The sequence below is a fragment of the Cupressus sempervirens genome, chromosome 11, assembly GCF_028749045.1.
Source record: "Cupressus sempervirens isolate cs-2001-9-10 chromosome 11, ASM2874904v1, whole genome shotgun sequence".
NCBI lineage: Eukaryota > Viridiplantae > Streptophyta > Pinopsida > Cupressales > Cupressaceae > Cupressus > Cupressus sempervirens.
This window is the reverse complement of record NC_143128.1, coordinates 184016440-184043700: the sequence shown is the minus strand read 5'-3', so window position 1 is coordinate 184043700 and position 27261 is coordinate 184016440. Positions and strand designations below refer to the sequence as shown.

General features: G+C 34.4%; 1 protein-coding gene across 1 annotated transcript in view; it reads right to left on the bottom strand.

Annotated features, from left to right (window-relative positions):
- Positions 1-24481, bottom strand: part of LOC149528810 (pentatricopeptide repeat-containing protein At4g33990-like) — a 79217-nt gene extending 54736 nt beyond the window's left edge. Inside the window, exons 1-2 of the mRNA XM_089808074.1 lie at positions 24084-24481; positions 23126-23453 (exon numbers count right to left, since the gene is read on the bottom strand). Of these exons, the coding sequence (XP_089664200.1) occupies positions 23126-23453; positions 24084-24481 (726 nt within the window). The remainder of the gene's footprint in view (positions 1-23125; positions 23454-24083) is intronic.
- Between the last annotated feature and the right edge of the window lie 2780 nt (positions 24482-27261).

Sequence of the window (27261 nt, the reverse complement as noted above, 5' to 3'; positions counted from 1 at the left end):
TATAAAAGGATTAATCACTATGATATGTGAAGCAATGTGTTATGAAAATAGGGAGGGATGACAAAAAAAAACATATTGAAAATTGCTTTAATTACCTTCATTAGATTCCAAATAACATAAAAGTACTTAATAGAAAATAAGATAGATAAAAGAATTATGTTCATTTTCTTTGTTAAGAGAGACTATTGTGACTTAAAAAACTTTAAATTAAAATCATAAAGAAAAAAATTATAAAATAAAAAAGGAGTTAGATTAAAAAAAATTCTTAACTCAAACTTAAAAGAGGTGGAAAATTACATTTTAAGAAAACAAAAAATTTTAAAAGCAACAATTTTGTTTTAAAATAATGAACCATAAAACTTTCCTTTCAAATCTTTCAAAAGAAAGGTTAATATTTTTAAATTAAACTAGTGCATTATGAGCATACATTGAAATGTTTTCCATTGAATAATATTTAAAAAAAACATTTAGAAAGCTATAAAAAAACTCTATCCACACAGAGGAGTAAAGCACTAAAACAATGAAGGCAAAAATCTTAAAAGAAATGAAATGGTGGAAAGAAAATGTTGAATTTGTTGACCACTCCACTTATATTTAATTCAATATTAGTAAATTTAAATGTTGCTGATACAAATACATAACATGAATGCATAAGAGGAATTGGACGGAAAAAAAAAGAACAAAAGTTTTAAAATAAAGTGAAACTCAAACAAAATGCCTCCGAAAAAAGCTGATAGAGATATAATGATTTAATGTTCTAAACGTTACAAGAGAATGATAATGTGAAAAGACACATGTAAAATTATGAATGGATGCTACTCCAAAAAAAGGTATAAATAATGAACTTGGAAAAACGCTTATAGTGAATGAGCATAAGAGAGAAGAAATCCAAAACTTGAACCAAACTAGAAATGCTAAAAAAAATGGCAGAGCTAAACTAAATAAAATGAATGCAGTGTTTGCATTGCTAAATTAGATTTTTTTGCTTTGAATTAAGTGCTAAAAGAAGAAAATGATAAATGAGACATTACAGACAAGGATGCATAGAAAATAAGAATAAATTAAAAATGTTTCACGAGAAGAAACCCTAATTTCATAAGACGACAGAGGGTTGGTTTGAAACAATGCAACTTAAAAGAAGCATCGGATAATTTGGTTGACTAATACTAAAAGAAGAAAAATGTCAGAGTCTCAAGCGGATACCCATAGATGTTGATAAGGAAGAGGAGGGGCAGCCATAAGAGGCTCAGTTGTGAGAGGGAGAGGAGTAGCAGCCGCAAGGAGTGAGAGATGGAAGGCAAAAAAAAAATGCAAGGGGAGAGCAACATGACATGGAAGGTCACACAAGTAGCCAGAAAAAGGCTCGGTAGGGAATAGTTTGATCAAACAATATAAATCTCTTTTGGTGTGATGCAAAAGATCCAAGATTCATTTCCTTGGGATGCAGGCCATTACATGCATTTAAATCCTCCACATTTGCCCCATGGTTCTAACCTCTGGATCCATAAGTCTCAAGCTTTAGGAATGGAGACAAGGATTCCACTGCTCGAGAAAAATATTACTTCTATTCCATTGCCCACTCTGACCTCTTCAACAGAACAAGCAATGGTTGAAACATCAATATCAACTGATTTTTGTTTTGCAAAACCCTCATGATGAAACATCTGAGAGTTTGGATAACTCGAGCTTATCAAAGAGCTCGACTTAAATGCCTCAAAGAGAAAGGGTGCTTGGGACAAGGGCTTCAAACTGGTCAAATCTGGCACAACGTAGATTGTCTTCCTTATAAAATCTTTAAGTTGTCATTATGTGGAGAATTTAACAATGAAAAATCGCTTCTAGAGTTGTATGCATTAGAATGCCAAGATTGGAAGTTGGGTACAAAACGGTTTCTAAACATTGGAATAGATGAAAATATATGAGTATTAAAAATAATGAAATGCTTTTAGAGATTTATAAAAAGATTAATTTTCTTTAATGAAAACATCCGCATTTAAAAGATAAAGAGCAATAAGAGAAAGTTTTCTCTTTTTTTTGGCGACTAGCCTTCCAAAACAATAGAGAAAACAAAGCTGGATAAAAATAATAAAGAACTCTTTGGCAGTGAACCTTCCAAAGAGGGTTAGTACAAAAAAAATAAACTTACAAAAAACATGCAACAAAAAAGTAATGAAGCTAATGCTTCTTTTCTCTCAAAAACTAGTCACCAATGTGATAACCTTCACACAAACTCAAAAACAAGGATTAGGTAGCTTTGATACCATGTTAGGAAATAATAAAATAGAAATGCACAAAAATTAAAGAATTATAAATTAATCCAAGAGAGTTTGTGATGAATATAATTACCATACATTAAAGAGCTTTCCAAGATCAACAAAAGAATAGAGGCACATATTTTGAAAGGGGAAAGCAAAGAAAACCCCTTGTGAATTATATGAATGAGGCAAATGCCTAAGAATGAAGAAAGAGAGAGAAGGTGACAATGTGGAGCAATAGAGCTCATTACATGAACTACATCATGATTGTGTGTTGTAGAGAATGAGAGAGAAACATCTCTTATAAAGAGATGAGAAGAGGAGTTATTTGTAACTCCCATGTGAATGATTGCCACATTCATAAGTGTGTGCATAACAAGTGTCATAATCCTCTTAAGGAGGAATAAAATATTTTCCTTAATAAAGGAATTTAAAAAAAGACTTGTCCTCACATGTGGACTAGAGGACAAACAACATAAGGGATACCTTGGTTTATCTCATTTAATAAATACAACCAAGGAAAGATTACCAATTCTAACAAGGAATGATAAAATCATACAAAGGAGACACAATTATATAATTGCCATGAAGTCAAGACATCAGACCCAATGTACAATGGTGACAAGTGAAGAAATGGGCCCACTAATGAAGGTAAGTTTGTTAACATGCTCGATCAAGCTTATTGAAAAATCAAGAACCTTGTTTTATTATGATGATGTGTGTGTGTGTGTGTGTGTGTGTGTGTGTGTGTGTGTGTGTGTGTGTGTATGTTTGAGATTACATATTAATATATATTAATATATATATATATATATATATATATATATATATATATATATATATATATATATATATATATATATATATATATATATATCATCAATCTCCATAGTTATATCTGTAACAATATTTAATCAAGGAGATGTCCTTTAGGTTAACACTATTTTTTTCATTTGACTAACACTATAAAATATTAACAATAAGGTCCCAAAAAATGCATTTTTGTTGGTCTTGAAGGCATAGAAGTTAAGTTGCTAGGAGTTTCAATTTTGAAAATTCAAATTATAATGATTAGTTTCTAGTTGGTGAGCTTAACTATATTTGGTTTTTTTGGTTAATATAATGCCTCTAACCAATTAGAATCAATTGGAGATGGTTGGAGAAGATTCTATAAAGCCTTTAAAATTCCTAGATGTAAAGGGAGTGAAGGTATTGTATGGAGAGTTTGAATGTCCTAAATAAAACTTTTGATTTCTAAGCTTTTACCAAGTTCTTGTAGAATTTGACAAAACCAACTTCATAGAGCCCAAGAATCACTTGCATGAAAAATAATCTGTGATAAGGAAGAATGGAAAAAGACATGAAGATGGCTCTAAAAATATGAAAGATCTATTTCTAAGACAATGGATTTGGATAACAAAATATGAAGAACCAATCCTTATAAAAGGATATCAAGCAACCCTAAAGGGAAAATATTTAATAATTAAAACAATTATTAAATGTGAACAATGCATAAAGTGAAATCTTTAGAAGGCATAAAAAGTAACTTATTAATAATAATAATTAAAAGCCTTTAACTTTAACAATCCCTCTGCACCCCCAAGATGAGTGACAATGCAACTACAAACAATGCATGAAAAGAAAAGGGAAAAAAAATGCAGAGAGAAAACTTGGGTCCTAGAAACAAGGCCTAATGAGGTACCCAATCACAACCAAATATCTATAAAGTGGAGAAATAGAGAAACTCACCTAGGAAAAAATCTACTCCAAAAAGAGATGGAGAGAATGTTAATAAACTAGTGAAGGACTGCAAAAGCCTCCAAACTAGAGAATGTCCCATAAAATAGGAAGAAAAGGGGTGATCATGAGGAACACCACTAAAGCATACAAAAGTTGTAAACACTATCAAAAGATAACTATTGATATGAAGAACCTCCATAGAAATAGAACTTGACTAGGTAGAGAAGACTATAATCTACATGAGTTCCCTCAAATAAAACTACTTGAATTAGGAGGCAAACAACTAAACTTGAAGATGCAAATGTCATAAGACACCAAATCTTGAAGAGTTGACCAATCAAACATGGAAGGTTACCTCCAAAATAGGAACAACAAGAAAAGTGTCCATATGGTAAATGATTTGTCTCACCAAAAGGCATAGGTACCCAACCACTACATCTACCTAACACATAGAAACAAATATTTTGTACATAGCTCACTTCATCAAACCAAGGAAGCATAAGAACCAACAGAAGAACACCCCATAATGCAGAAAAAGGTGAGGTGACAAGCAACTAAGAAAAGTCAACAGCCAATAAATATTGCATGTCAACGAACCAAGATCAAGATGCATAAAAAATACATAATAGTGTTGTGAGGTGATCAGTCTCTAGACATGGATCATGAGGCTAATGTCATAGAAGGAATACTCACTTGACAAAGGTAGATAGAAAAAAAAGGCAAACATAAACTCCCCCAAGGCACTTTATCAATATTGCATATACAATAAGGCACAAGATGTGGTAGATCCCAAAAAGACAGAGCATAGTGGCACTTTATCTTAGTGCATTTTCACAAGTTCTTAAAAAAGATGTCAACAAAGATCAAAAAAGACATAAGGTTGGTACAATAGAAAGTATGGCCCAAGATGAGTCATCCCACATAACAAAAATGATTCTTGAACTTGAATAAACCAAGATTTTCACCAGACTACAAAAATGCAAAAAACTAAATGGAATATAGCTAGAGAAAGATCTAGAAGAAAAACTAGCTTCACTAGAAAGAGCATAGAACAAGCTTTCCACTAATATAAAGTTTTCAAAAATCAAAGTTTAGAAGCTCAAGATATGTCTCCTAGAGTGTAAAATAGAACTCTTCACTTTGATAGCAAAAAAAAAGCATTATCAAAGCTCAAAAATACCTACACCACTATGATGAGCTTGAAACCATCTTTTCAATGATATCTCATTTGTCAAAAAATATAGTTTATATGCACAAGATACAACCAAAAAACCACAGGTAGATCTAAATAAAGCCAAAAGGGCTAACAGGGAGATGATACAATGCTAACATCAACAAATGAAGACCAAAATTTGATGGCAATATGGCCGTTGTCAAAAAGAAAACACCCCATTTCAAAATAAATCCTAAAAAAAGTGCATTCACCATTAAAAATGTCAATAAGGGGTCAATGTCAAAAAAAAAGGTGGCCTAGAAAATGAACAATTTCTTAGGAAACCATCATTAACGCCAAATAAGCCTTTGAAAGGCCAAATATCACCTTCAATTCATGAAAACCACTAAATATTTTTGAAAAAAATTGCCACAAATATCATAAAAATGGCTAGAAATTTGGGAAACCACCTTTGGATAATGTGAAACTAGAGAAACGAGAAACTTGCCAAAAAACCACAAAAAAAGTGGTGGGCAGGCAGATCGTGGATTTCCACATGGCATTTAGTGTTGGGAAGTTGGATGTGTGTGCATGGCGAGTCATGTCAAGCATGGGAAATGAGGACACAACCTGTGAAGGACAGTGTTAGTGATGAAAGTTGATAGATTAGCACACAGGAGCCAAGGAGCATGATGCCTGGTGAATTGCATAGGAAGACAAGAGTCAAAACGGGATAGGCTAATCTCTATCCAAAATGCACTAAAGACAATACAAAGTCCAACTTTTTTTTCTAGATCCACGAATACGTGGTTTTAAAAAATTTTTTTTTGTTGTTTTCAACTACAAACTATACAAATCATGAAGATCAAATGCTAAAATTTTCACAAAAATCCATGATGTTTTCAATTTTTTGAAAATTGGTCAACTCTATAGTTCGGATGGAGAATAGCTATGTCCAAGTAGAACTGCTCATGAAGGGAGGAGCTAACATCTGACAAGTGTCTAATTGAGGGGTTGGGAGGCATGCCTAGTTGATGATGGCTCAAGCAAGTACATCAATCTATTGTTGAAGTGGAAGGGTACAAGTTTACAAGTGGTGGGACCCCAAAAAAATTCCCCTTACCTTTTCCAAAAATTATGCGCTCGAACCTTTAATAATTGCATGTTTAAAAAAATGATTTGACATTTTAAATAAAGTACATGCAAGAACTCTATAAAAAATCAATGTTCTTTTTTAAAGAATAGATTTATTTGTTTACTAAAAAATAATAAAAAATGTTGTCACATAGATCATGCTATCACCAATCAATTGTGTCTGAACTAGACATGTCTTATATGAAAATAAGGGTTTTCAGACAATGTGAATCTATCAATGAGATCTATTTAGGCCCAAGGTGCTCCGAAAAAAGGTTCGCATCTAGATCCAATAAAAAGCCTCTAAAACCTTCAAACCCTTGAAGCTCCAAAATTTTTCAAAAAATGAGAACAAGCAACAATAAATATATGCTCTAATACCATGTAGAAGTTGTCATAACCAATTTCATAAAGCTCAAGAATCACCTACATGCAAAATAACCTGTCAGAAGGAAGAATGGAGCAAAAGGAAATAATTTGGCTATGAAAATATGAAAGCTCTATTTCTTAGACGATGGAATTGAATAGAAAAATACAAAGGATCAATCCTTATAAAATAAAATCAAGAAACCCTTAAGGGAAAACATTAAATAAATAAAAAAAAATTTAAATGTGAATAATACATCAAGTGAAATCTTAAGAAGGCATAAAAGGTAACTTAAAGTAAAACAATTAAGTTAAAACCTTTTACTCTAACACTTATGCTTGTTTCTTTTTCTTACTTGAATATTTAATCTCAAATTCATTTGGAAAATTCTCAGGTCATGTTTATGCAATTATAAGTCATTTTGGAAGGTTAATATGCATCTTTATATTTGACTAGTCCATGATAGCCCGCACATTCTCCCTACATTTTGAGGATTTAAATGCACTAAGAGGTTCATTTCTCTTTGTCCTCTTTTTAGCTTGAGGAACAGATCTCCTACGATGTAAAATATTTATTAATAACCTTATCTAATGCTTAACTAATTGGTTGAAGGGTGATCACCATAGGTTTGGCCTTGAAAGGGAGATTGGAATGGTGCCAAATGTATTGTAGTAGAGGACACAAATTAAGGAGGTATATTTTTTATACTTGAAAGTGTTTGGACATATTCTAGAGATGGTGAAACAACTTTGGTTGAAGGCAAGCAATGGTTTTTGGTAAGGTTTCCAAGAAGCCCTAGTTTTATACTTTATTTGGTGATAATTTGGTAGAAATCCTACTTGGGAAGTTAAAGAGTTCAAAATAGTTAGAAAATCCTTAGTTTGGAAACATTTCATGAGAATTTACCACGTTTGGAGTCTTGGTGTGAAGTTTGGAGTATAGTTTCTTTGTAAAAGTGGCCTAATTAGGCCTTGAGCATAACTAAACCACTTTGTTTTGTATAATTGGTCCAAAGCAATTGTACTTGAGTTTTAGATATGTTTTGAAATACCAAAAGGGTATTTGGATATGCAATGTTTTGGAAAATATGTGTGAAAAGTCCAAAAATTGTGTTTCGGCAGGCTACGAGGGGATAAGCCTCGTTTATGAACTAATCTTGGTTGTTTGTGTTGTCAAATGAGTTGTGGGTATTTGTAAGTGTTTGAAAATAGTTAAATGGTGTTGGAAAAAAATCTAGCAGGCCCATAAGTGACTTTGGGTTGTTGGGAGTTGATTTGAGGTCCATTGTATAAATAAATCCTCAAGGGGAAGTTTATAATCCTGTTGAGTTATTTTGTACTGGTAGAGTGATTTGGTCAAGGGGTTGTATTTATCATATTTGTTTGCATTAGTTCACTTGGGTGGTCACCATATTTCTTCAAGTCTCCTACATTTATTCTTTTATATAAGGATACATGAAGTGGGATGGCCTTCAAATCATTAGAAATTCACAAAACTCAAATGGATTATTCAACGTTGTCTCAGACTAGTCAATTATGTATCAATGAAATGAATTGAAAAGTAACATAATAACTACAAATTCATGAGAAGAAAACTATTTGATCAAAACATAAGGAGATCCAATGAATCTTAGACTAGATACCAACATAATTTCCCTATTTGACTTAGTGCATTGTGGGAACACTTTAATGCAGTATGCGTAGAAACATTCCTAATGCTATGTAGGCAAAACAAGGTCTCTCATAGTATTTAGCCAACCAATTGGTGTTGATGGAGTAGATGATTTGGTGCCATGATGAACCATTTGAAAGATGCACCATTGAACAACTTTGAATAGAGCAACATTGTAAAAATTTGCATCAAGTGAGATGGAGTTGCCAAATGGAAACCAAATCGAATATCCCAAAATTTAGCTCCATAATTGTAGGCCTTACCAAAATGGTCCTTTTACACTTAATAGTTCTCTGATAACCCTCAAGAGGTTTGATATATTGGCCTCCAAAAAAAGGTTGTCCAATTTGACTTGTGCACCTTGGGAAAAGTTTGTTGTAACATGCACAACAACATTCTTAATGTTGCATGGGAAAAACAAGGTCTCCAATAGAATTTATTTTTCCAAATGGAGTTGATGGATCTAATAAATTAGTGCCATGATGAACCATTTAAAATATGCACTATTGAGCAATATTGCAAGAATTTGCACCAAGCAAGATGGGGTCACCAAATGGAATATCCCAAAACTAAGCTAATTGCTTGTAGGACTTCCCAAGATGGTCATTTTGCACTTAATGGTTCTATGATAGACCTCAGGAGGTCCAAGGTATTAGCCTCTAAAGATGGTTGCCCAATTTTACTTAGTGCACCTTGGGAACACTTTGGTGCAACATGTGCATAACGTTCTTGATGCTACATAGTAAAAATGAGGTCTCCAGTAGAATTTACTTGGTCAACACCAAGTTATTGGTTTGTACTCAAAACTCTAACCAGGTACCAAATTACATCTATTTTCCAAATTAGGCCTCCAAAACCTTATTGTTTTCCTTTTCTCCATAATTTTACAAAATCATTCTCAAACAAATTATTGTTTTAGATACCCCTTTCGGAGTTACATAACATATACCAAACTTGACTATGAATAATTTAGACCAACCAGACTAGACATGGCAATTTATTGTAGTCCAAGACCTAATTAAACATCTTTTACAAAGCAACTACTCTGCAAACTTTTCATCTAGATTTTGCACTTGGCACAATATTATATTTTGACATAAGTTAACATATTTTGGCATAAATATCTTTATTCCATCACAATTGTGTACACTTTGTAGAAGATAAAATTAGTTGTACGCATCAAAGCATTAATTGTGTGCATTTATACTTTACTTTTATGTAAGAAAATCAACAAATCACTAGATTTGATAGTAATATACATCTCTCTCTCTCTCTCTCTCTCTCTCTCTCTCTCTCTCTCTCTCTCTCTCTCTCTCTCTATTAATGTATGTTTACAACTTAGTTCTTAGGGACACTGGTAGGAAAGAGCTAAGAAGAGAAAACCTTTGGTCTGGCCACACAAAATATAAGTACATGTACTGAAGTTTAAAAGTTACATTAATGTTTTTAAATTACATTCAATCCAATGAACCAACTAGTGATATGCTCTACTCTTTATTGTCTCAAGTATTTCCTTGTGGTTCAACTCACAAACCTTTCAAAGATTCTTCTTATGTGGTTTTACACCATATTTGATCAAGTGAATATTTGAGGCAATGATAAGGTTGGAATAATGAAGAATCCTCTTTTGTATGTTCCAATCCTCTAATAACCACAACCTAGGGTTTTTTATACCATAACTTCAAAGCCATGTACCAATTACAACCATTGCTCCTATAGGGTATTATAAACCTTCATTTTTTCTAACTGAGTGATCCAATATCTTTTATTCCTCTACACAGTGGCACAAATAACAATATGTCCCTTCTTTATTGTGTTTAGGTGCAATAATAACAAAAGCATGGCCTGCAGTGATAGAAACATAGTGTGCCCATTAATTTACTAAATAGTTAGCTTAAATAAAAAACTACATATTAATTTGACATTGATATTTTACCTAGTTGCACTGGATTAGAAAAGAAGTCAAAGTCAATGGATGATTCCATCTCTACCATTTGCAGTGTGCATGGGGGACGATAGGAGTCAAGTGAGATTAAAACACGTGTATGTCATTTGTCAATCCATTTAGTTGACTCGCACCCATCCCAATATTCATCTACACATAATGGACAAAAGCATGTCATTTGTCATGATTGGATAGTCCACGAACCTACATCAGAGCTTCTAAAATCTTGTAGCTCACTTGATCCTGTAGTGTACAAAAATCCTCATATATTGCAATGTTAGTTGGATCTATCAACCAAAAACATATATGAACCATAAAATCTCCTTCATTACCTAGACCCATTGTAGTGTTACACACTTAACATTACTTCTCGCATCTGACAATGTTTCTCTATCTTTGTACTTAGATTCTTCATGAGCTAAGGATCTTTTGATACACAAACCTGCAACATCATGCTCTCCCTTTCCATGACCAGCCTATGTGAAATTCCACATACACTAAATACTAGTGATCTTATCCATCATGTTCAACCAATACAATATCTGAGCATTCAAGAATTGTGATGCACAATTGTCTAACTAGATAATGCGTTGACGATATGGTATGCCCCTATTAGCCAAATAACCATAAATAGTTGAAAGCAACCATATATAAACTCAGTAGAATGTGAGTGATCATCAGTAATGTAAAAATGACACTTCCTCAATATCTTCATGTAGGCAACTACATGAATGTTATATGAACAAATATGAAAACTTGTTGAGAAGTATAATAATTTTCTTGCACCTCATTTTGTGGTCGTAGTATGTAGTTCTCTATGAAGTCCACAACTGAAACAATAACATCCAGTGGAAATGTGTCCTTGCATAACTTGAATTGTAAATCCAACCATCAAGAACTACATGCATGCCTTGCATACTCAAATAAAGTTTTCATGAAAAAGTTCATGAACTAATACAATGGAAACTTTTCATTCAATAAATCACATCTCTTACCCTCTTTTTCATCTTTTAGAGCATATTCCACAGTCTTATATTTTCCAATATTATTTCATTTCCAATTGCATGTGTACTCTTCATATGTTGAAAAATTGGTAAACTTGCAAACCACCATAAATTATGCATATACCATTCAAGTATGAAAACTTGTAAAAGAATTGATCGTCCACTCTTTCACATAAGATGGTAGATATGAACCCCCTTGAAGACCTAGGTGGCTCATTTATGTTACAATCTTGTAAAACATTATGAGAATGAAAAAGCATATAGATATGTATATAAACACCAAAATGGTTAGAAAATTCAATATGTGCCCTACAACATGTTGTCTGTGTGTGATTTATCTTCACATAAAAATGTTTACCCATTTCAAAATATCTTTGAGTAATTTTAATTTGAGGATACATACCTATGAATATTATGAAGAATTGTGTCTAAATTGAATCCAATTTTTTTTGCATGTGGATCACAGATTCAACTACCAATTCTTCTTCTTACAACATCTCTTTGATCAGGGGAAACACGTGTGTTATTCTTCCAAAAATATTCAATCAACATTTTCGAAGCTTCACTAATTGCTTTATCCTTTCATGGTAGTCTACCGAAAAATTTCCATAGCTCATTTCTTGTTGGATCTACCACTCTTTTATGCCTTCCCTTATATCTCATTAGAGAATTTCTACCTATTTTCAATGTCTTTCTAATGTTTCTAATGAACAATATTTCTTCATTTTGGTGCTTACTATTTTCAATTTAATAATGCATATTGTGACATTACTATCTTTGGCACATGATGTAGAGGTTCTCGTATATAGTCATTATATTCTTTACAATATTTTTTTCACTTGACTCGTCCATTGTTCTTAGTCCAAGAGTCTTCATGATGGGCCTAAATTTCAAATTTCTCATCATTTCAACAAATTTCTCACCATTATATTCTTTACAATATTATTTTCACTTGACTCGTCCATCGTTCTTAGTCCAAGAGTCTTCATGATAGGCCTAAATTTCAAATTTCTCATCATTTGAAATCTTACTATCACATTTAATTCTTCAAAAATGATCTCCAAATATGATTAACATTTCTTTGACAAGTACACTTCAGAATCTTGTTAGGCATTGGTTGCAAAATATTAGTATTAATATAAATCAAATATTTTGGCTTTCTAAAAAAAATTGTAGTAGGTGTTCTAGACTCCTGAGAAGTTTCAACATTAGGAACATCAACAACATTATGGATGAATTGTGTACCTTCAACCAAAGATGATGTGCCTTAATAGTGAGATGTGAAAGATGGATTGTCACCAATTTGATATGTTGATGTTGTGCCTTCAACATGACACGAGGGAGTGCATATAGTTTTAACCATAGAGCAAGATGTACCTTCAACAAGCTATGACATCGTGACTCCAATATTGGATGATGGTGTCTCTCCAACATTGGATGATAGTATTCCTTCAATCTGAGAAATCATAGATGATGTATCGACATCTTCACAATTCAATTGTCTACCCCCCCCACCCCCCCCCAAAAAAAAAGGTACCTCTAAATCCTTTAAGCCACAAAAGTAGCCAATTTGTGTCCTCATGTAATTTTAAGGCTTTCAGTACCTGAGGATTCTAGAAGACTGCAAGTCCACTAGAAGCACTTGTAGCATTCCAAAAACCCCATTCCAAAAGCTACTTGTCATTTCAATTTTAAGCTTGTTGGTTGTCACTCCCTTCTTTTCTTTTCACCTACCTAGACCAATTGAGATTTAGTTTGTGTTTGACTAACCATCCTCCTTTCATTGATGTCCTCTTCCTCTTTGCTAAACTCGCCAAACATAACCCAACCTCCTTATCTTCAATAGTGGTTTGTCACTTTTTTCAGTTGATATTATAAACCATCTCATAGCAATGAGTTTCAAAGTCCTGCACAACATTTTTTTATTGTTCCATGAATGTTTGTATTGGTCCAACTTCTTTGTTGATAGTTTCATTCCACCATCAAGTGGGGGCATTTTTTCTCCACCACATTAACTAGATGATTTGGGGTTTCAGACAAAGAATAGAGAATGTCCATACAAATAGTATTCTCTATCACAATGGAGGCTCCTCCCATTTATTTTCTCTAGGTGTCCCCATAGTTGTCATTGGTGTTGCAATCTACTAACCCACCTGACCTCGACATATGGCTAGTATTATGACTCGAGTTTCCTTTTCTCTCCTCACAATCTCTAGTACCTTCCTCACTATGTCCCCAACCAGTTGATGTGTATTCATCTGGGAGGATCCCTTTTTGCCATGGAGCTAAGGCATGTGAGCTTCACTTTCCAAAATGTGAACCACCTTTCGATTCTTTGGTGTGTTGATAAGTAGGACATATTTTCCATAGCAAGTCAAATTGTGACATTGCTATTAGGATTTAACTATGTAGTTTTCGAGTCAAACTCATTGACCTGTGTTTTATAAGTACTAGTTTACACAAACCCAACTCTCATGACAATGAATAGAACACATAGAACTCACTAGATCTAGGTGATGCTCACATAGGTGAAGTACAAGGACTTCCCAGGAGGTCACCCATCCTAGTATTACTCCAACTTGAGTTCACTTAACTATAAAGTTTTCTCCATGGTTAAACCCACTCTTCTTGCAACCCAATTTGCAAAGCCTTCACCAAGTGTTGTGCCTTATGAACCATTCCTTTGAAAGCCCCTTATGCTTATCAATTGATAACTCATGGGGGTTGTCGACCATGCTTTTGAGTGAGAGGTTGTATCCTTCATCTTGGGTTCATCTACCACTTAATTATGATCCTCTTGGCAACCTTTGTCTCTAATATCCCCATCCCTTTCTTCCTGGTGTAAGGTCACATTGCCCCTTAGGTTCTTAGTTAGTGAAATGATCCTTGTGATGAGAGCCTCTTGAAAACCAAGTTTCCCTTTCTCCAATTTAGCAAAATGTCATTCAATGTGTCCATTTATAGGCTTGGCACACCTTACATTTCTCCAATATCTCCTCGATCTCCACATTTTTCTTACATGTCCCCAAGCTAGTTTTCAACTCAATAGTTTTTGGGAGGGGCTAAAAGTGATTACAACATATACATATTCTGGCATACATATTGTAATCCTTCATCTCAATGCTTTCCCCAACTTTCACAAAATTCCTCAATCTATTGCCAATGATCTTCATGGTTTCCATGTCCAAGTATTCGAAAGGAAATTTATATAATCAAATCCAGACAAGCACCTCATCCACCTTGGTTGTCAGATGGTTGAAGTTCAATTCCCATCTTTTGATAAACATCCCTTGGCCTACCATCATAAATGATCGGTTCTTGAGAATTCACTTTTTAGTTTCATTAGACTCATAAATAACCAAAAAGAAAGTGTTGGGTAGGTTTTTAATTTCAAAGTTGATTGACCACAATTCTTTGCACCAGCCCTTGATTTTTCTCATTGTTGACCATTATTTCATGAACAAAACCTTTTCCCTCAGCTAATCCATGAAGTCATTCCATACATTATAGTCAATATTCCTAGAATTGGGAGACCCATCATCAGTAATAGAGCATACCTTCATGATAGGTTCCCATTGAACCTTGTCCTCTAGGGTCAATTTGTGTGATTCATCCTTGGATCACTAGAATTTCTCTCCACAATTCCACCAAGCATGTTGACCTGGGGCAAACATATTCCTATACCCATTACCCATTCTAGTTTGATTTGTTGTGCATGTACTCATCCTACGTGTAAGTTTGAATGGTTGTTTCACCTTCCTTCCATCTTGCCCATTCTCATAATAATCCTATGAGTTTTTGTGCAAGTTACTTCCATGGCAATAGTTCAATTTAATTTGAAGCATGTTAATGAAAAGGTTTCACTTAAACTACGCAACATTTTTCCTTATTATATTTATCGATTATACTAGTAATGAAAAATTGTACTAATACACATTTTGTAATGCGAAATGTAATATTTAGTAACATTTTAAGTTTCAATGCAGAAAAATACATTCAATTGATGATCTAGGGGATATTTTCACCAAAAATTGAAGTATTCAAAACTCCAACAATCAACATCATTTTAAAGTCTTCAAAATTTTGCATCCAATGCAACTCGAATGGGTGAAAAAGGAGTTCATATGAAAAAGTTATAGCCAGTCAAAGTTTGGTCAAACCAAGAATAGAGGTCGTCAAAAGGTGAAAAAATAATCATTTTGAAAGTGGACAACAATGGGTTTCAAATTGAAGATCTCGTCGAGAGCTTTCCAACGGCGTTCATTTCATCAAAAATGGAGCTCGTATGCAAAAGATATGCCTAATTGAAGTTTGAGATGATAAGGTGGAAAAAAAATTAATAATAATAAATTTTTTAAAAAAAATAAAAATTTAAAAAATATATATATATTGTGATTATTGGGTGGTGCCAGGTTTTGAACCCGTGACCACTGGCTGCTAAAGCCTGCCCAGTGGCCGTTACACCACCGACGACCGTTGAAACAAATGTCACCGATGTTTATTTTATAGTTTTAAAACGTCGCTAAATTGGGCTAAAAGCCAACGGCCAGTGTGGTGGTTGGAACCACCGACCTCCCTCTTTTGCATGCATTTTCAAAATCTTCTTTTCCATTGTGCCACATGAGTGGCTTGTGATATTATTAGCGCAGATTTTATTTAAAGTGTATCAAAGCCCAATTCCCTCTTGTCTAAGTAAAGGCAATTAGTAAATAATGAAAAATTTATAAAATGGAAAATGAAGGGAGAAATAATGCAAATGTTGAGAGAGAGTTTGTCTATGTGGAGACTTAGTGATTTTTCCTGTACATAGAAAAATTTTACTGCATGTGCTTGAAGGGAATTGTCACAAATCATTTGTATTGATTTATTGGAGGTAATCGGATCGGTCCCCCTATTGGAGCTGGACCCAGAGACGTAGTCCTTCCCTGATGAACTCTGAAATCAAATTTGTTGTGTCTCTATCTCTCTTTCTATCATCTCATTCTGTGTTTTCTTATTTGCAATTATGTTAATTTTTCTTTATTAAAGCTTTAAAATTAACTTTATGTAATTGGTTAACATTATCTGTAATAGTCCTAGATCTTAGAAATCAGATCAAATTCGGTATCAGAGCTTTGTTGGATTAGTATTGCAGATTTGAATGTTAACAAGATCCAAGTTAAATCAAGGCAAAGGTGATCTTGAAGAATATAATCTTGAGATTGGAAAACGAAGAGCTAATCCATCATTTCAGATGGAAGATAAAGGTGGTGGACAAGGTTCAGAAGACCAAAGTATCTAGAAGACTGTTCAAAATTTGTAGACAATGGTAGAAGTTTTGGTACGAGAAAGAGAAGACAAGATGTGAAGGCATGTAGTTTGTGATAAGAAAGGGAAAGAGAAAGGTGTTGATCGTGATCCTGATCATGAGCCTCCATCTCCTCCCTCTTCTCCCTCTTCTCCTTCTCCCCCTTCTTCTCCTTCTTCTACACTTTCTGAGTCTTTTAATATTTTTATGGGTGGACATAAGCCTCGAATAAAGTTGGATGTAAAATTTGACTTGCCAAAATATTGTGGGGAGTTAAATGCCAAGAAATTAGATGACTAGATTCAACAAGTAGAAGTCTACTGTAGAGTCCAAAACCTTGTAGATGATGTTGATAGAATTCAGTTAGCTACTCTTCGATTAGGTGGTGTAGCTCTAACTTGGTGGGAGAGTAGGACCCAGCATGAAACTTCACGACATGGTAAGTTAAATATGTCTTGGTTAGAATTTGTTAGTGCTTTAAAGAAGCAATTCTATCCCCTAGGCCATATGCAATAGTTAATGATGAGCTGGCAACATTTTAGGCAAGGGAAAGGTCAAACTGTCCAGGAATACACCCATGAGTTTTGTAAAAGGGCTATTTCATTAAATGTTCCATTGTATACCCAGGAGACTTTACTCAAGTATATAGGTGGTCTTCATTCTTACCTAAGGCACTCTATTCTTGTCCTGAATCCTTGTAATTTAGATGAAGTATGTGTCTAGGCAACACATTTAGAGTAAAGAGGTAAGGGCACCTTCATTGATAAGTTTGATAAAAATTCATCTAAGTCTGAGGAAAAGTCCAAAGGCAAAGGGAAGGGTAAAAAGACAACTACAGTAAAGAAAGAGGGTGAGAAACCAACATGCTCGCATTGCAAGAAAGAAGGGCATGACGATTCTAAGTGCTGAAAGTTGCATCCTGAAAAGAGGCCAAAGCGATTTGGTGGAAATAAAGGAAAACAAAAGATTGTTGCTGTAGCTCAACAGGATCTTGGAATTGACTCCAGAGATTAAACAAAGATCATTGCTACTGGGATCCAAGGTAAAGGAAAAGGTATTTCTCTTTCATCAGCTACTAGTTCTTCTAGCATAAGTGCAAGTACAAGTGAAGATTCTTCTCCTAAGAATGATAAGAAAAGGAATGAATTATTTCACATTCGAGTTGTCATCAAGCAAAATAAGGTAGATACATTATTTGATACGGGTTCTCAAGTTAATTTGATATCTGAGGAAATTTTTAAGAAGCTCAATCTGACTACAACACCTCATCCAAAGCCATATCCTCTTGGATGGGTTTGCAATGATGCACAATCACAAGTAACCAAGCAATGTAAGTTAAGATTTGCTATCACTGCAAACTTTGTAGATGAGGTAGAAGCTGATGCAGTCCCTCTAGATATTTGTGGTCTTGTACTTGGGAGTCCCTATTTATATGATCGACAAGCTATCTTCTATAGGGGGGAAAATAAGTATCATCTGTTTAAAGATAAAATTGAATACATTGTACATGCACATAAGGTTAAGAATAATCTGGCACTAGTTAATGCTAGTCAAATGAAAAGGTTAGTCAACTCTAGTAAGAATTTTGTGTTGATGATTGTAAAAGCCAAAGAAGATGAAACATTTGAGGCATTTAAGGGATGTGATCCAAAACATAAAGATGAAATGGTCAAAGTTGTTTCTGCCTACGATGACTTGTTTCAGGAACCAAAAGGATTGCCCCCTAAGAGAGAGATACAACATGAGATTCAGTTGCAGCTAGAAGTGCCACTTCCTAATATCGACATGGACTACTTATTAGTCTTGCAGAATGAGGAAATCAAGAAGCAAGTTCAAGAGCTCATGGAGAAAGGAGTTATCTTTCCTAGTACTTCTCCTTGTGGTTCTCCTATTGTGTTGGTTCCAAAGAAGGATGGGACTTGGAGAATGTGCATTGAATACAGAGCTTTGAACAAGATAACAATAAAGAACAGGTACCCTCTTCCTAGAATTGAAGATTTACTTGATCAGTTGAAACATGCAATTTATTTCACTAAGCTAGACTTGCGTAGCAGATATCATCAGATAAGAATTGCAGAAAATGATATTTGGAAAATTGCTTTTAAGAAAAAATAGGGACTTTATGAGTGGTTGGTTATGCCATTTGGGCTTTGTAATGCATCAGCTACATTCATGAGAGTCATGAATGATGTCTTTCGTCCTTTTATTGATGATTTTGTCATTGTCTATTTAGATGATATTCTTGTATTTAGTAAGTCTTGGGATGATCATGTAATTCATGTAAAAAAAGTACTTGATGTATTGAGAAAAGAAAAACTCTATGTAAAGATGTCAAAATGTGAATTTGCAAAGACATCCTTAGTGTACTTAGGCTATGTCGTAGGAAATGGTCAATTGAAAGTAGACCCAACAAAGGTCAAATGTATTGTAAAATGGCCTAAGCCAAGTACAATTACAGAAGTCAGAAGCTTTTTAGATGTAGTTCAGTACTGGAGAAAGTTCATTACAAACTTCTCTTATATTGCATCACCGTTGAACGCATTGACCAGTACTAAGGAAACTTTTCAGTGGGGAGGTCCACAACAAAAGGCTTTTGACATTTTGAAGGAAAAGTTGAGCACCGCACCAGTTTTTGCTTTACCAGATTTACATCAACCATTTGAGATTGACACAGATGCAAGTGGGTTTGCCATGGGAGCTATACTCATGCAAGGAGGTAAACTAGTCTGCTACCACTCTAAAACTTTTTCAAGAGCAGTAAGTAATTATCCTACTTATGATAAGGAACTTTATGCTTTAGTTCAGAGTGTTAAAAAATGGAAGCACTACTTAATGGGAAAGGAAACTATAATCCACACTGACCACCAGCCGCTACAATATTTACACTCACAATCTAAGTTGCAACAGAGTAGGCATTTTAGGTGGATGGGTTTTCTACAATAGTTTCATTTGGTAATTAAGTATAAAAGGGTTCCCATAACAAAGTAGCAGATATGCTCTCTAGGCCTCCTATTAAGAATGCTTTGATAATCCTTTAGAATAGTTCTATGGTTCATGAAAAATTTTAGGAACAATATTCTAATGATGAGGACTTTAAGGATATCTATGCAGCTTTAATCCAGGGTAAACATGTGGAAAATAAAGATTACTATGTGCAGGATAATTTATTGTACCACTTGGGAAAAGTATGCATTCCTAAAGATGAACAGGCACATGTAATCTGTGAAGCACACACCTCTTTGATTGCAGGGCATTTCGGGGTAAGTAAGACATTAGCTCAATTGCAGAAATATTGTTACTGGCCTCATATGTAGGAAACTGTCACCAAGTATATAAAAGGATGTGTAATGTGTGCAACCAGCAAGCCAAGTAATAGGAAATTGGGTTTATACACACCATTACCTATACCATCCCATCCATGGGAAAGTGTGTCTATGGACTTTGTGGGGGGTTTACCTATGTCTAGGAAGGGTCATGATTATTTGTATGTAATAGTTGATCAGTTTAGCAAAATGTGTATTTTAATGCCTTGTAAAAAGTAAGTCACTATTGAACTGACTGCTCATTTGTACTTTCAAAATGTATGGGTTCATTTTGGGTTACCCACTTCCATTGTATCCGATCGAGATTCTCGATTCTTAGGGGAATTTTGGTCATGTTTGTGGGGATTCATGGATACCAAGCTAAAGAAGAGTATAGCCTTCCATCCACAGACTGACGAATAGATAGAGGTAGTCAACAGAGCAGTGGTTCATCTGCTTAGAGGTTACTGCAGCAAGCATCCTAAGTTGTGGGATGAAAATCTTCACTATGTGCAACACGCTTACAACCATGCAGCACACTCTTCTACAAAGAGGTCTCCTTTTGAGACTTTCTTCAGTTATTTGCCAAAAACACCAATGGATTTTGCTTTTGGAAAGGATGATATCATCGATGGATGCCATGATGCAGAAAGGGCTTTGAAGTTCGTCCAGAAGGTCCAAGCAATCCATCAGGCAGTAGAAGCATAGTTGGAGCAGAGCCAAGCAAAATACAAGGCTCGCCATGATAAGCATCGCATTGATCATCAGTTCCAAGTTGGTGATAGAGTTTGGTTACATATTAGTAAGGAAAGAATGCAAGGTGAAGGAAGGAAGCTCAAGCCTATCAGGTATGGTCCTTTTGAAATCTTGGAAAAGATTGGTACCAATGCCTTCCGCCTTAATCTTCCTCCATACATGCAAATTTACTCAGTTGTCAATGTTGAGAATCTGAAGTTGTATGAGCCTCCAATGGTCTTGGATGAAGACATCAGTGTTTAGGTTCCATCAGTTGATGATCTTTCACCAGAGTATATGACAGAATTGCCAGAAGATGTCATCCTTGACAGGAATGTCAGAACTTCACGAAGAGGACCAGTTGAATACCTTTGAGTGGGATTGAAGGGGATGCATCCAAGAAAAGCAAGATGGATGGAGATTGGTAAAGTGAGGGAGAAATACCCTCACCTATTTTCTGAGTAATCAAACTTTCGGTGGTCTGAAAGCTTCTCAGTGGGGAGGCTTGATCTGGGGGATATTTTCACCAAAAATTGAAGTATCCAAAACTCCAACAATCAACATCATTTTAAAGTATTCAAAATTTTGCATCCAACGCAACTCGAATGGGCGAAAAAGGAGTTCATATGCAAAAGTTATAGCCAGTCAAATTTTGGTCAAACCAGGTACAAAGGTCATCAAAAGGTGAAAAAAATCATCTTGAAAGTGGTCAACAATGGCTTTCAAATTGAAGATCTCGTCAAGAGCTTTCCAATGACATTCGTTTCATAAAAAATGGAGCTCGTATGCAAAAGATATGCCTGATTGAAGTTTGAGATGATAAGGTGGAAAAAAAATTAATAATAGTAATTTTTTTAAAAAAAAAAAATAAAAAAAAAAAAAAATATATATATATATATATATATATTGTGATTATTGGGCGGTGCTAGGTTTTGAACCCATGACCACTGGGTGCTAAAGCCTGGCCGGTGGCCGTTACACCACCGACGGATGTTTATTTCATAGTTTTAAAATGCCGCTAAATTGGGCTAAAAGCCAACGGCCAGTGTGGTGGTTGGAACCACTGACCTCCCTCTTTTGCATGCATTTTCAAAATCTCCTTTGCCATTGTGCCACGTGAGTGGCTTGTGATATTATTAGCGCAGATTTTATTTAAAGTGTATCAAAGCCTGATTCCCTCTTGTCTAAGTAAAGGCAATTAGTAAATAATGACAAATTTATAAAATGGAAAATGAAGCGAGAAATAATGCAAATGTTGAGAGAGAGTTTGTCTATGTGGAGACTTAGTGATTTTTCCTGCACATAGAAGAATTTTGCTATGTGTGCTTGAAGGGAATTGTCACAAATCATTTGTATTGATTTATTGGAGTTAATCGAATCGGTCCCCCTATTGGAGCTGGACCCGAAGACGTAGTCCTTCCCGTATGAACTCCGAAATCAAATGTGTTGTGTCTCTATCTCTCTTTCTATCATCTCATTCTGTGTTGTCTTGTTTGCAATTATGTTAATTTTGCTTTATTAAAGCTTTAAAATTAACTTTATGTAATTGGTTAACATTATCTGTAATAGTCCTAGATCCTAGAAATCAGATCAATTAATATAATTGTAATCAAACTATTTATAAACACATTCTATATGAATATTCACCATCAAGTTTGTTGGTCAATGTGATTGCAAGCTTCTTGCCCGTCCAATTTACTTGTGAATTTAAGCCTCAACTTTATTGAATTACATATACAAATTCTTCTGGCATCTCAAGCAACCTATTAACTTCATCATACGAGTGTATTGCATATACACCATACATATAACTTTACTATCTACATAAATTTGAATTGACTTCAAAAAAAAAAAAAAAAATGATAAAGCTTCTGCAAACATATTAACTCTCCTATGAAATAAAAGGAAGCAGTGGGTTGTGTACATCTTTTCTCTTACATCTGTTGTTGGCCAAGTGTTATCTACATTTGCTTTACCCATTCTGCACCTCTTCTCCCATCTTTTCATCCCTTCCATATAGATTTCCTAAAAACAGTTGAACGTGATGACACCTCCATGGTATCATAAACCATTTGGATAGATAAAGATTGATGCAGTAGTGTAAAGAACATCTGATCTCTAAACATCTTCGCGAGGGCATTATTTTTGTTTTCAATAGTGCAATCTGTACACATCTCTCATAGCAATTTGCCGTGAACAATCTTGGATGTAAACTTGGTTGCATGTCCTAGTAAACCCATACTCAGAGGTTTTTGATGACTTAATTGTTTTCCTAGAGGGCGTACTTGAAAATCTAAATGCAATCACCAGCTTGGCCCAATGGTGGCAGAAAAATAATTCATTTTCCTATGCAGAGGAAAATGCCTTGGTGCCTTAAACAACCAATATATATTGCCCACACTTTGCATGGATCTCCAATGTCTATGGGTGTGCTTTGTCTCCCAAACAAAAAGCATGTACTAGTTTATCGATTTCAATCCAACTACATCTAGGCATCTTTTTGATTCCTTCATCTTTCATCAAATTTCTTACCATTTTAACCTCACCCCACTTGCCCACTTCTGCATAGATGTTTGACAGAAAAACATAAATCGTGGCATCTGTAGGGTTCTGCTCAAAAAGATGAGTTGCTGCAAATACTCCTAATCCTACATTGTTATGTGGTCTACATTCACCAAGCAAACACATCCACACAACTGCCACATGCTTTATTGGCATTTTTATGATATAGTTTAGAGTTTCCTTAAGATAGCCAGCAAGGTCGATCATGCAAACATAGTGATCAGTTGTAGGTACAATGCAATAAGAATCACATATGCCATTGAAGTATTTGCAGCCCTCATCCACTAGACCTGCATGGCTGCATGCTAATAAAACACAAGCGTGGCTTAAATGATCAGGATATGTTCCAGAGTGCTTCATTAGTGGTGCAGAGGCACCTCGTCATTTGAATCTTTTGTTCAAAGTTTTATAAATATTTAAGGCCTTCAAAATTCCCTTATACAATGACAAAGTTTTATTGTTTAAAATTACAATGTAATGTATCCAAAATAGAAGGATTTCGGCCACCAATGTTATCGATAAATTACCATATGGAAGTTGATGAGTTTGTTTTGTAACTGTCAAGAATCCGAACCATCCTGTAAGACTTCATAACTACCTCAAATGTTATAAGAGGAAGAGATTGAAGGGACAGAGAAGAGAATTGATAAGGGCAAAAAAGATAATATTTTGATAGAGAGTGAGTGAATAGAATGAAATGTAAGTGGCTCTCTGGCTGCTGCCAGAGAGCCATCCATTTTGTAATCTGCAGATAGTTATATGCAGTGAAAATATGTGTTGTTTTTAATGGTGAATCAGTCTTCTTATCGATTCTTGTTAGGTTCCCTATGCTTTTGGTTTGGTACGGTATGTTTTATCGTCAAGTTTGTGATTTCTCCTTATCAATGAGTTCAAAAAGGCATCCTTGCAAAAACCATTTTATCCATACCTTGCCATCATAGCATTCCATGAGATCACATTTCTTTGAGGCATTTTGTCAAACACTTCATGTGCCTTGTGCATGCTTCCACATTTTGCATACATGTCTAGCAAGGCATTTGCAACTGCAACATCCAACAAAAGTCCGCGTTCAAGTATGCTTTGGTGGATGTCAATACCATGTTGTAAAGCTCCCATTTTGGCACAGGCTGGGAGGATGCTCAAAAAGGTTGTGGAATCTAGTTTTATACCTTTTGATAGCATTTGCTTAAAATTTTGTAATGCCTTTTCAACAAAACCATTTTGGGCATATCCTGCAATCATTGCAGTCCATGGAACTACATCTCTTTGAAGCATTTTGCCAAACAGTTCATTTGCCTTGTGTAGGGTTCCACATTTTGCATACATGTCTACCAGGGCACTTGCAACTGCAACGTCTGATTATGCTTTGATGTATAATCACACCGTGCTTTGAAGCATTTTGGCACACGCTGAAATGATGCTGGCAAAAGTTGTGGAGTTTTCCTTTACACCTGCCAATTGCATTTTCATAAATAATTCTAAAGCCTATTCAACAAACCCATTTTGTACATAACCTACAATCATTAATGTCAATGAAACTACATCTCGTTGAGCTGCTTTATAAAACAATTCACGTGCCTTTTGTATGCGTCCACATTTTATATATATATCTACCAAGGCACTCTACCACATCTAGTAAAAGACCATTTTCAATTATGCTTCGATGGATATCCATTCCCTATCCAAAACCTCCCAAGTTAATGTAGACCGAGAGGATGCTGCCAAAAGTTGTGGAAATTGGCTTCACACCTGCCAATTGCATTTGCTTAAAAATTTCCATGGCATTTTCCGCATGTCCATTTTGTGCATATCTGCCAATCATCGCACTCCATGAGACAGCATTTTCCTAAGGCATTTCTTTGAAAGCTTTTTAGCATCGTCAACAACAACATTTTGTGCATATCTAGCAATTATGGAATTCAATGAGAATACATTGTTAACAGGCATTATATTGAATAGCTCACGTGCCTTATTTATGCATCCGCATTTTGCATACATGTCTACCAGGGCATTTGCAACTATGACATCAAACATATAGTCCATTTCAATTATTCTTCAATGGATGTGGATACCCTGTTCTAAAGCTCCCATTTTTCCAAAGGCGGGGAGGATGCTGGCAAAGGTTGTCGAGTCTAGTTTTACACCTACTACTGGCATTTGCTTAAAAGTTTCTAGGGCTTTCTCAGCAAATCCATTTTGTGCATATAATTAAAATGGAGAAACAAATAAAGATAAGAGATATAAGAAACATACATTCACAAAACATAATATGTATCCAAAAAAAATTTTGAGTAGAAAAATTCAATATAGTAGCATCTCCTGACTTTATAAATCTATCATAATAAGCAAGCATGTATTCATTACCAATATCACATCAACACAACCAAAAGTGATTAGAGATAAATTATATTTCAATCATGGAGGAAATCCCCTTCCTACACAAATGTCACCAACAATGACTTTTCTTATTGTATAGACCAAGCAAGGCCCAAAATTATCAGGTGGTGTTGTTAAATCGACTCAAAACTATGACCCAATGGTTAGTAAACAAAGAGGCCTCATGATACTTGTTACAAAGAAAAAAAATTAGAAAGTCAAAAAAAAATCTCCAAGCCTAGAATCTCTTTTTTTACGAGGATAAAACATGTTCACCTATCTTGCATTGAAATACTGATGTGTTGATTGACATGCCAACCTTAGAAACTCAAACCTATAACTCCAAAATAATGACTAAAATGTAAGATGTCTTTTTTTTTACAAAAAAAGACTGAAATTACATTATGTAATTTGAATAAGTAGAAACTCTAGAATAATAATGCAACCCTCATAGAGAAATTGTGTACACAAGAAGTCTCATTACAACATCAAAGTCTATCGAAGTAGGAGACAAAAAAACTTGCCATCTTCATGGATCTTTTTGCTATCTCTCAAAATAAATTTGTAGCAAGAGCCAAAGCATGGAGTGAATGTCTATGTATGTTCAAGGGAAGGAAATGATATGATAGTTGAAGTATCGATGTGATTTGGAATATTGATTTGATCAATGATTAAATCATAGTTATTCATGTATCACTTATATTATTATGATGATATTGGAATTCAAATATTTTATGAGAAGGTGCATTATATTATGTTGGTTGATTACACTAAATGCTTTGGTTATTGTTATGTATTGAGCATATGTTCATATTGTTTGATTTGAATGTGTAGACATAGATAAAATCTCAATAGTGGCTAGTTAAATCTGAAATGAACACTCTATTTGATTATTTTTATTGGTCATGCTTGCTTATATTAAATGACATGTAACCCATAAATAATTTTCAAATTAATAACAAGTTTTGGATCTCCTATGTGTTAGACCTATCAATATGCCTTTTATGAATTTTAGTTTGTTCATTTATGTGCTTGATATTTACAAACAAACTTAATAGAATTTTAATATAATCATATGCATTTACTTTTTTTAAATAAGAAAAATCCTATTTTAGGCAAACTTAAAAGTAACCTATAAAAGAATTCATTTTAAGTTGTAAAATATCTCTTTTATGACTATTTGTTTTAGGAAAACTCTATTTGGGAATGTGAAAGGGAAACATAACTTTGGGGATAGAGATTGGTTATATACAAAAAGAGAATTTGTTTTATCTTATATTTTATTTATTTATGTAAAGAAAAAAATTAAAAGAACATGAAAATATTCCTTTTTGAAACTATAGGTTGTATCTTTGAATTTTGAAAGATTTTTCCTTAAGGGAGGAATTAGATTATTTGATTGGTATTGTTGATTGGATTGAAAACTATCTACATGTCAGCAATAAATTTGGGAATAGTGGTCAATTTTTTGAACTCTTATGACATTCTAGATGTTGTAATTTATAACCTTAACTTAGTTTTGTCAATCTTCTATTACATTCTTTTGTATCATGTCTCTCTATTAAATACTTCTTCATCCATGTCTTACTTTTGGTGATTACATATTATAATACAATTGTGCCTATAAGAATGGATGTGACCCATGTTTAGTGTCATTTGTCTACATGCTAATGTTTAATCTCCAAATACTTGATTTAGAAAGATGCGACATGTTCACTAGAAGTATGTAT